The following is an 11,973-nucleotide window of genomic DNA, read 5'->3' on the forward strand; positions in this document are numbered from 1 at the left end:
CGTTACATACGATATATATCTATTACAAAATAAAAATATTATAAAATAGAGAAGAAAGGACAGTATTCTTTGAACAGAAAAGATATGGTGAACAAATCCTAAAATAATGTCCATTTTAAAATGCCACCAAGATTTCATTATTTTCTAAACAGATAACTGACAGGGTAGAAAATCACTGGAAACTTGATAATAAAAATCATATGCGATGATTTGCTTTCAATAGAATAATAAATGAGCAGAAGCATAAGCAGAAGCATAAGCAGTATGATTTGTTTCTAATGAATACCGAATATACAACATGCAACTCAACCAAAAGAGCACCACTGCTGGTTATTGCCTAGAAAGTTGAATTTTACAGACATGTATATGGCATGAAATTAAAAGAGAAAAGATCCACAAGAACAGCTGCTAAAAACAGAGGTCTACATAATAAAAACACTTTTTTTTTGTACAAAATATTACATTAAAAAATTCCCCCTCAATAAATTATGGGCTCAAGATACAAAACTTTTGCAATTTTTTTCGTCAGGATGAAAATTCTTTACCGGGTACACATCCTTGGTCCATAGACTCCCCATATAAAGAAGACTTCATGATATTCTAATCAGATCACACACAAATATGAGCATATATTCTGGTTATCATATCTGGAAATAGACGGAACGATGTACACTCGAGGTAGTCTCATTGCACGAATTTGGAACCGGCCAAATCCAAGCGGACAATCAAATTTCAAGTGGGCTGCAAAGGCACTTGGGGAAGGCTAATGTTCAGAGGCACTCCGAGGAAGGCTAATGTTCAAAGGCACTCCGGGAAGGCTAATGTTCAAAGGCACTCCAAGGATAATGTTCAAAGGCACTCGCATCTGATTGGTTTACAGAATATATCAAAGTTTTGTGCTTTTAGTTGAACTTTTAGTCTATAAATATTAAAAATCTATCAGTCTCCTTTAAAATGTGTCTATTCACGTCACCATATAAATATTGTGAACCGACAGAATCCCAATTAAAATCAAATACAGAGTAGTTTATAACATCTCCCTGCTCTAGATGAGTCGTAACCATTTTAAATCCTAGAATGGGAAATCCCGAACTCGCTTCTTGGCTACCAACCAACCAGTCTAGAACATGGCCAATTTGAATGGGTGAACAGCTGAGCTAAAGCATTGAGTCGTTGCTCAGTGATAATGCCTTCAAACCAAGCGATTGAGAAGTGTCCGCTTTCAGTGTCCGGATTAAGCTCTGGATGATCTCTTTCAGTGTCTGGATTAAGCTCTGGATGATCTCTTTAGAAGTCTTCTTCCAAGCTGAAGGTATGTTGTTTCTTCGTTGATGAGTTTGTTGAGCTCATGACGCCCATCTTCTGGTATTCACCAACCCTCTTCTCAAAGAAGTTTGTCTTTCCTTCCAATGAGATGTTTTCCATGAAGTCAAATGGGTTCTCTACCTTCCAGATCTGTACAAATAAAGAATCAAACGTCGGAACATTAATAAGTCAGTGAGAAAATTGTACTTGGAGTTATCTTATAGTTGCAATGGCATGGTAATGGTATTGACATTTCTTTTCGAGAAGGGGTCGGGGGGGGGGGGGGGGATGGCGATTACCATGTTTCTCTGATTAGGTTGTTACGTTAGAATTAGACCATCACAATTAGAATAGAGCAATTTCAACGAAGCCTCACCTGACATTTACATGTACACAACTTAACTTGCTCTGGGCTTTTTCAAAGAAACGATTTATGCCACATGTTTGTGTAGTCTCATATACATCTTTCTGTGTACAGTGCTTGTTACTTTACCAAGACTCGGTCAAATTTATTATGATTTTGATGATTCCAGAACCTTGCAGTAACACACCAATAATATGCTAGATGATCAACCTTTTCTGATCGATTCCACACCGTTTCTTTCACTATGCCATCACATGACCAGAACCCAACTTTATCTTTAAAAGTATTCGGGAGGATATACTTTGAGTGAAGGACATTATATAATTAAATACAGAAGTAATGTCCCCCTGGCTGGCTGGCTCTCAATACATGAAAAACCACAAAATCTCACCTTGCCACATCCGAGCTCGACCAGCAACCTGTCTGCGACAAACTCGATGTACCTCTTCATGAGTACAGCATTCATGCCGATGAGAGAGCATGGTAGAGCGTCCGTGAGGAACTCCTGCTCGATGGCCACAGCCTCCTTGATGATCCCCTGGACGTGCTCCTCGTCTGGTTTGTTGTTGAGATGCTTAAACATGAGACAGGCGAAGTCACAGTGAAGACCCTGAAAAGAGAAGGGAGAAAACAGACCTTAGAACAGAGGCAGGGATGATAGTGAGCACTAGAAAAAAAAAAAAAAAAAAAAAAACTAGATGGAACTTCGACTGCGCGCAGTCGAAAATGATGCCTCCGTCATAGAGCAAGTTTACAAACCAAAACAGAAGAAATTTTTCAAATTCAAGTTTCGTTATCCATTAACAGGTTCTCAGAATATCGTGGTTACAAGCAATTTCTCATATGACCTTTTGATCTTTGACCTCATGACCCTAAAATCTACTCAGTTCATTGGCTCTGCAAGATGGCCCGAGTTAAATAGTAATCCATCTGTCAGTTCTAATGAGAAAGCGTTCACAAGCTATTTTGGCATACATAATGAGCCCATGACATTTGACCTTGACCTCATGACCCCAAAATCTAATCAGTTCATCTGCTCTGCAAGTAACATACATGACCTAAGTTTGGCAGGAATCCATCAATCTGTTCTAATGATAATGCGATCACGAGCTGTTTTTGCATACATAATGAGCCCTGTGACCTTTGACCTCGTGACCCCAAAATCTAATCAGTTCATCAGCTCTGCAAGATACATGCATGACCAAAGTTTGGCAGGAATCCATCGATCGGTTCTTCAGATAACGCGATCACGAGAACGGGACGTATGGACGGACGGACAACCCGAAAACATAATGCCTCCGGCTACTTCGTAACGGAGGCATAAAAATTCCCTCAACCATCCCTCCCCTTGAGTAAAAAAACAGAAAACAAGATTCGGGGAAAAAGAAAAGGCATTTAACAACCCCCCCCCCCCCCCCCTTTTGACTAAGTAAATTGGGAAGGGAAAAATCAAAACAAAAATTTGGTAATTATCAGGCCTGCAGAGGTGACCTTTATGATGCCTGTGTATTGCAGGGGTGATAGATAGTGAGCCTTAAAAAACAATCTGCAGAAATTCAGGAAAGATAGGGAAAATTGGAAAGAAAAAAAAAATCGGGGAAAATAAATAAATCAGGAAACAGATTTAAATAGGGTAACTAACAGGCCTGGTATTGAGATTAGAGAAACTGAACTGAAACTTGAAAGTGAATATTTATTTACCTCGTCTCTGCTGATGAGTTCATTGGAGAAGGTAAGACCGGGCATGAGTCCTCGCTTCTTGAGCCAGAAGATTGCGGCGAAAGAGCCTGAGAAGAAGATGCCCTCCACTGCTGCAAAGGCGACAATCCTCGTCCCAAAGTCAGCGCTGTCACTGCCGATCCAGTTCAAAGCCCACTGTGCTTTCTTGGTTACGCATGGCAACGTCTCAACTGCGTTGAACAGGAAGTCCCTGTAGTGAACAAAATTTGAAAAGGAAATCATGAATGTGGGGTTTGGTCGAGAGGAATAATGTAATGGAATTCTCTCATGAAATGTAATTAAAAATCTTGTTTAAACTGTGCCTACATAATATTTAAAGGGGAGTGTAGCTTGGCAAATACAGGTTGATCCCATCTCTTCTTTTGGACAACTGCACATTAACGAAGGGACTTGACTGACAGTAGTCAGTGACTTAATCTCTACACGGTCAGTGTGAGCGAAACAGACTGAAGTTCTCTGCAGTCTCACTCCCTTTAAATACAGTCAAACCTGATTTAGTGAAGACTTGTCTACAAAGACCACAATTGTTTTCCTTGAAACATTTACTAAAGGAACCCTTCTACAAAGACCACTTTGTGTTTCCCTTAGGCGGTCGCGATAGACAGGATCTTGACTGTACTTCTAACAATTCCATTAGTCTTTGTTTTTTTAAAGTGAGATTTACTCTTCCTTTCAGAAGCTGATTGATTTCAGCTTAATCACATAATCTCTTCGTAAAGCTGGTTTATTTACAAAAAGAGATTCTTAGTTAACCTTCAGTAATATTACCCAATTATGTCATAATGAGAAAAGCAGGTCCGTTTTACCTTAAGGCTGGCTGTACTAGTTCAGCCAGAAGGGATTATACCACACAGCAAGGTCACTGACAGGTGGCCATCTCATACAGGCAACGATTGGGGAAGTTTTCTATATAGAGGGAGCATGTACAAGTACAAGTAGTACAGTGTGGCTTTACGATAGATCTGAATAATTCCTACCTTTGGACTGAATCTTTGATGTATGTATCGATGAGTAGTGAATACATTTCTGAGTGGATGTTCTCAATGGCGATCTGGAACCCATAGAAACACCTGGCTTCTGCTACCTGGACTTCTTGGCTGAACCTCTCAACCTGAACAATTAGAAGAAAATAAACACAAGTTGAGAAAGACATCACTATCAACCAGGAATGCCAGTTAGAATTGATCAGAGGGCCTGAAAATCACCTAGAATGAGCTATCTTGTGCATAAAAAGGCTATGGTCTGAAAATAACTCGCCAGGGCCTGAATCAATCAATTGCGACATTAGTGCACTGTGCAATTTTAACCTTGTCGAAATTTGAGGTTAAAAATCCTAAATCTACCATTGAGCCTTTATTAAATCATTATGTGTTAATGAGTATGAGATGCCGCCAAGCATCAAGTCTCTGGAATATACAACAAGGATACAATTCTACATCTTACACTTATAAAGACTGTTGGTTGTCACATACTTAAATTAGCATATTTGATTTCCTTAAAGTTTATAGGAGGGATAAGACCACACCGCAAGGCCACTGGACAGGTGGCTATCTCATCAACTCAACTCCCAATTAACATAGGAAAAGATATGGGGGACCAATGGTCACCGATTAGGCATTGTTTGCTATGTAGAGGGAGCAAGTAGCTAAAGTAGGACAGTGTGGCTTTAACAGTAAAATTCATACCAATTTAGAATGAATGACGAGGTCAAGAAAAAGACCAGTCATCAAGAGGATAAGGACATTAGAAATGACCCTCACTTACCAAGTTCTCATTGACGATGCCATCGCTGGCTGCAAAGAAAGCAAGAACATGCGAGATGAAGTGTCTCTCTTCGTCCTTAAGATTGGCCCAGTGGTCAAGGTCCTTGGACAGGTCAACCTCCTCAGCGGTCCAGAAGGAAGCCTCGGCCTTCTTGTAGAACTGCCAGATGTCGTGGTACTGGATGGGGAAGATGACGAAGCGACGAGCGTTCTCCCGCAGAAGAGGCTCATCCTCTTTGTTCTGGAATTTTGATGGGAGGAAAATGAAAGAAAATTAATTATTTACCACCAAGGACAAACATATGAAATATCACAGAAAAGCCAGTTATTTTAGCCTTGTTCTGAAAGGTATAGTACTATAGACCAGTTTTGGAAATGCCCCCCTCTCAAAAAATGAAATGAAAGCTCCTATTACCAATCATGTGAAAGAATGTTTTAACTAATACGCGATACAAATTTTGCCAGGAAACCGCCCACTAATTGATAGATTTGGTAAATTATATCGATCCGGCCTGGATAGATATCGCAAATGCACTTCCAACATTGAACATTTGGGCATATATTTCTGCTTTTTGGCAAATTTACGTTGGCAAATTTATGTTGAAGTATTGCCATCTAAACCTCTGAAGGCAATACTGAATCGATATTTTACACCCAGAAACCTTGAACCGCAATTGTCAGAAACTCAATAACTGTTTTTAGGGTGGATAAAAATTGATCCCTGTTTAATATGGATACAAGAAAATGAAACGAGTATAAGTTGACCTCTGACCTTGTTGATAAAAATCATATAAATTTTATGAAACTTATAGCAGAATAGTAGTAGGGTGTCTGATCGCGCACCCGATGTTGTGTGCTAAAATTCTTCCCATAGAGATTACACGCATCCCTATGCAGCCTACGTGCATTGCGCGACCATGCAAAAAAAGTCAATTTTTTTTTTCAAATCGAGATTCAAACCTTTATCAGTTGTGATCCTGAAGGTGATAATCAATGAATGAGGTGTCATATGAAAGAGCAGGTGAATTCCAATATTTCCAAAGGGGCGTAGCCCCCGAAATTCTAAAAATATCTTGGTCAAAACAGCAATTTAAACATTGTGTCCTGGCTAACTCTGAGGTTTGTCACTTTTGAGATATGACGCCCCGATCGATAAGTAGTCCCAGTCCTAAGGAACAATTCTATGTGATTATATTTTCGCTAGCCCCCAGGGATCACAACTGATAACAGTTTAAAAATACCCTTCTCGCTATTTGGTGGATCAGCTAATTAGGGGGCGTGCGCTCCGCTCAGTCCAAACCATGGTTACATCGCGTAACATCTCCGCGCACGAACGAAACCCCAAATTCAATTACACATTATAGTGACTGAAATTATGGTTGGAAATTCCCTCGATAAACCCGGAAGTGAATACACGTTATAGTCAATGGCAATATCGCGGAGACAACGTGCGTTGTCTCCGCGATATTGCCATTGACTATAACGTGCATTCACTTCCGGGTTTATTGTGCGACGATTGCCAACCATACTAGTCAATCGCACATGTCGCGGAGACAGCGTAGCTCAAGCTGCAAGTCGCGGATTGGCTTAGCAGCATGCGTACGATATGCATACGCTTGCATATCGCGCGATACAGCTGTTTGGCTAAATTTAGCAAAACAACATCACTCTGCGTGGACGTCTTTTTCGACGATTTTGACCAAAATGATATGAATATACCAGCGTGTTGGAGGGGCTGTAACTTTTGATAGAAACATCGGTGAGACTTGAAATTTGAAATGTATTATTCTGATAACATTTTTTATTCAAATATCAAACAAAAATGGTGAAAAACGATCCCAAATTGAAATTTGAAAAATCGTTCAGACACCCTAATAGTAGATAAATATTAAAAAAAAACAGTTTATCACATCAAAGACAATGGCACGTCCCCACCCCCATCCCCCTAAAAACAAAGAACTTATACTTACAAAAGACACAACTTTCTTTCCACTGTTCTCAGGTTTGACAAGCTTTGACTGAAAAAACAAACACATCAAATTATATAATCAATCGAACAAATTACAATTCATATGATTCAGAACACACAAAGTAGCAATTATTTTGTGCCATTTAGATTTAGTCTATGAATATGATCTGTCTGTTTGGAGCACAAATATTTTTTAAATTTTTTTTTAACTAGTCTAGGTACAGAAAAGGATTTCAGGTAACATGGGAGATGTGATCATAAATTTTGCCAGAGTAGCAACTTGCCAATTTACATTTGATTGTTAACAAATGTTTTAAAATAAATAGCTCAATTAATGCTTCAGTCTAGTCCCTAGACTAGACCCCCTACTTAAAGTTAAAAGCCTTAAGCATTAAGTGTTAAGATTTGTACAGATGTTATCCAACCTTTAACTTTAACCATTAAAAATATATAGGCCTAATGTTAAAAAAAGTTTGGGGAATGTTACCTTTGCATGTTCCTTCAGCTTCTGCGAGTAGGGAATTTCTTCTTGTGGTAAATTCTGGAGAAGAAATCAAAAGTATTGAAATGTTAAAAATATTCGAAGAAAAAGTAAAACACACGCACAAAAGAAAAAAATAGGGGCCTAGGTCTACCGGTAAGTGATTGCAAATGAGTTTTTGAGTGTCACATCCAATAATGAAAAAGTAGTTAAACAAAAATACAGACTTTGTGACTTAGTAAATTTAGATCTAGGCCTAGACCCTAGATCTAGTTAGAGAATCTGTTCCATGATTCACCATTGATTGAATCAGAATATTTTTCTTCTGATTAATCACGAGGCAAAAAGTTGTTCTCCATAAAAATTTGACTTCGAAATCAAATAGCCTACAAAATAATACATGGAACCATTCAGGAATAAAAGGAAAGAAAGAACAAAGAAAACCGAAAGACAAACAAAAATTGTTATGTCACAACGTCAACGAGCGCGCGGAAATCCGTTGGGTCAGTTGGCTTGTGTAAGACCCCCAACGGTCGGGCCAGCCGTTGACTTGCGTAAGCATCAACGCTGTACGCACAATGCAACAGATGATGTAACGTCGAGAAACAAAGGACAATAGAAATTGCATTTGGAAGACAAGTTTCAGGCTTTGGAGTTTGGAAAGCTTCTTACCTGGACTTCTCCGAGGATAGCTCTTGGCTTGAGTGTTTTCTTGGTGAACACATCCTGTCGAGAAAAGAAAAGACAAGATATGAATCATGATTGACAAATTTAGACTCGGGCCGTCGCGTCGACTTCCGTCAGCAGATTTTCCAAACGCGGGAAAATTTATCGTTTGATTAGCCTAGCCCTAAATAATCATAATGCCACGACAAACATGAACAATTGTCACTGTTGACAATTCGATATTTTTACCATTTGATTAAACGAAACCATCCATATTTTAAAACAATTAGGCATGATACACTTTATATCGACACAAATCTATCAATTTAGACAAGTTTTACTTTTAGGAAGGTGATTTTGAATTTGATTAGAATTGGACCAACTTGCATGCAAAGTTGGGCGGTCAGGGCGTGAATTTCGAGGTATGAAAATCGCAGTGGTCTATACTAGTTGAAATCTATTATATAGGCCTACACAAATCTTTAAAAAGTAAGAAAAAATCAACTGTAGGGGCCTAGACTTTGGAAAGAAAAGCATTCGCCACGTCAACTTACCTCATTTTCTTTGTCGTCAATCGCAGAATTTTGCATCTTTGTGGTCAAGTTCTTCATGTTGTTGGTGGTGTTTGGAGAGTGAGCAGAAAGCATGATGATAGCAGATTTAGACAAACTAGTGAAGAATATTAAAATTATCAGGTAAACTTCAAAACTTTTGACTAAAAACTGAAGGGACTGGTTGTTGGGAGAAGGAGCGAGGTTGAGGGACGTCCTACCAGTTGCGGGGTGAAGCGAGGAATACTAAAGAGCGCGAGATTTTCTGATCAAATTTAGCGCCCTGAAAAATATATGAATATTTATAAGACAGTATGCTTCTGATTGGCCGGTGGACCGTGGCATACGCTGAGGCATGCGCTGAGGTCACCTAATGTCCCTGTGATTGGTCACTGTATCGCCTTTCTTTCCAGGTCAACAATAAAGAGATTCGTGTCCAATTTTGTGTAGTACCTAATATCAATGTTTGAACGATTAAAAGAAATCTATTACAGATTAATTTGGTTTATAAATAACTATTTTCAAATTAAATAATAATGAATACATTTATTAAAATAAATAAATTGTTAAAACTACATAATATTGTAACAAATGTAACTATTTTTGCTATCAGCAACTATCATTTCAGAAATGCGGGTAACTCAAAATGCGAAAGATTCGCACACTATAGTGCACACACAATGGGCGTCTACTTTATACGTGTTGTCGCGAGGTAGAAAATTATGCAAGAACATTCTACGCATGCGTTGAATGCATATCAGCTGATTACATTCATTCATTCAGTCCGTCCAGCTGTGTCGTTGGTTTGTTTTCGTTTTGCCGTTGGGGGGACCGGGAAGAACCGAGTCTTTGTGCCATTATGACATGTTCGATGTATTATGAGCCTTATTTATATTTATGATATGATACATTTCTTTCTGTTAATTAAAGACGTGGCTGTTCAGAGGGACATAGATAATTTAGTACCAATGTCTTGAAAATCGTTAATTAATCCATTTAGTGGGACTTGAAAAGCAAGATTCGAGTCTTTGCTTTGTTCCGAATGGACACATTTCGACGTTGTAAGACACAGATTTGGCGGGAAATGGTGATAAATGGTGATATAACTTTTAACGGAATTTTCAGCTTTTAGAAGTTTGGAAATTATAACATCACATGAGCTTCATCATTTGAGCGACATCATTTGAGCTACATCATTTGAGCTACAATTTTGAGCTACATCATTTGTGTCTATAGAGGAAATTAAAGGAATACCTAATACTTGACAGTCAGAGAAGAGAAGTGAATGACATGTTATATGATTGAAATTTGTATTCTTCTGCCGGTTCATACTTTTTATATTTTGTATATACATATATATGTTTTCATACGTTATAGAAATTCTACAAATTCATTATTATTTTCCTCTTCTTCCTCCTCCTCTTTTTCTTCTTCTCCTTCTTCTTCTTCTTCTTCTTCTTGTACTTATTATCATTTCTATCATCAGTTTAATGTTATTATTATTATTATTATTATTATCTTTAATAAGTAATTCTTTTAATTTTCGAATCTGTCTGTAAATATTACTATTTTAACTTATTAATGTTATACATGTCTGTAAGGGACCCCACTGGAAATAAGCTCTCGAGCTTTCGTGGGTTATCCTGTTCAAGCTGATTTAATTTTGATCTGTTATTATTGTATATTGTTGTATGTTGGAAGCTTGTCGAATAAAAATCAATCAATCAATCAATCAGTCTGTTTGGAGTGGAGGAGGAGGAGGAGGATGATCGTGATGATCAAGCCCGTAGCCAGAGTTTGATGTTTGGGGGGGGGGGGGGGGGGCACATACATGTAATCGATCGAGGTAAAAAAAAAAAAATGGGTCTTAAAAAGTTCAACCGATCTTGGAATTTTTTGGCTACGTGCCTGGTGATGATTAGGCATGCCAAATGCCTGTACGTTGTAGACGATGTAATTCACGAGGATGACAAATTCCCTTTCGAAAGGGGGGGGGGGCACTACGGCAGTCTGCTAAAAAACAAAACATGACAAGCTAAAATAAAAGGGGAAAAAAAGCACAGAAGAACAATAATATATATAATTAAGAAAGATCACTGATTTCCTGAAGTACATTCAAAGTCGCCTGGTGCGGGGGCACCATCATAATTATAGACGAATTAGTATTAGAGTAGAAACTTTTAATTCATCTTCTTTGCTTTAATAATATAAGCCTACTACAGTATGCCACGATTTTCCCGTGTAGCTATCAATATAGGAGTTCAAAGAGTAGATGGTGATGATGCCAATATGGCGTATGAGGAGGAGGAGCCGAGGAGGAGGGGCTTCAGAGAAACCGTTCGTGTGCACAATAATATTCCGAGGGGAGCAATGGATCGGTTTACTAGCATATTCAAATGTTATGCATTCACAGCCTGCATGCAGGCTTTAATTCCAGACATAGCAATAAAATGTATGCAGACTGGATTCCAAATATTGTATTCATTAATTAATTACAGGTTAATGGAATACCTCGTCACTATAATTGGTCCCCATGCAGGAATAAACATCCCGACTTTGAATATGTTAGTAAACCGGTCGACGTGCACCCGAGATCCCCCCCCCCCCAACCCCGCACCCTTCCCTGATCCAGTATTTTAAGCATTACATATAAAATTTCTATCTAAATAATATTAATGAAGGGTGAAATTTTGTTACATCACTACCACCAACGGATATCGATTACCGTATAGCCTGCCTAGTTCATTGATCCGGGTTTATGAATAGCCTGTAATACACGCAAGTGCTCTATGTGATCTACTTTGGCACAGAAATGAACTACTGAACCCCGATGAAATCTCATTTCATTTTACTCGGCAGCATGAGAACAACTGGGGGCGTTTCACAAAACTTGTCATCAGTGAAAAATGACAGGTTTTGTTATAAGCTACTGAAATCCTTGCTTCTGATTGGTTATCAGCAGATTTGTCACTGATTTGTGTCATTTGTCATTGAAAAAAGGCTTTGAGGAACGGGCCCATGCATGCAGGAGTGAGAAGGTACACAAACATAACATAACATTTAATACTGAACAGATACACGTATAATATAGATAGCCTGTTTAATGTGGAAGTGAGCAGAAGAAAAAAAATCAC

At 38.5% G+C, this 11,973-nt stretch overlaps 1 protein-coding gene across 1 annotated transcript; it reads right to left on the reverse strand.

The window, feature by feature from the left end:
- Positions 1 to 1,186: 1,186 nt before the first annotated feature.
- Positions 1,187 to 9,086, reverse strand: LOC577596 (ribonucleoside-diphosphate reductase subunit M2). Its single transcript, XM_775017.5, has 9 exons — positions 8,843 to 9,086; positions 8,295 to 8,348; positions 7,629 to 7,682; positions 7,143 to 7,190; positions 5,174 to 5,413; positions 4,387 to 4,520; positions 3,371 to 3,599; positions 2,061 to 2,279; positions 1,187 to 1,455 (listed from the first exon to the last, which is right to left on the reverse strand). Exons 1-9 carry the CDS (start codon positions 8,933 to 8,935, stop codon positions 1,288 to 1,290), a joined length of 1,239 nt encoding a protein of 412 aa, XP_780110.1. The 5' UTR covers positions 8,936 to 9,086; the 3' UTR covers positions 1,187 to 1,287.
- Between the last annotated feature and the right edge of the window lie 2,887 nt (positions 9,087 to 11,973).

Source organism: Strongylocentrotus purpuratus, unplaced genomic scaffold (genome assembly GCF_000002235.5).
Source record: "Strongylocentrotus purpuratus isolate Spur 01 unplaced genomic scaffold, Spur_5.0 spur5_scaffold_13, whole genome shotgun sequence".
In the NCBI taxonomy this organism is placed as follows: domain Eukaryota; kingdom Metazoa; phylum Echinodermata; class Echinoidea; order Camarodonta; family Strongylocentrotidae; genus Strongylocentrotus; species Strongylocentrotus purpuratus.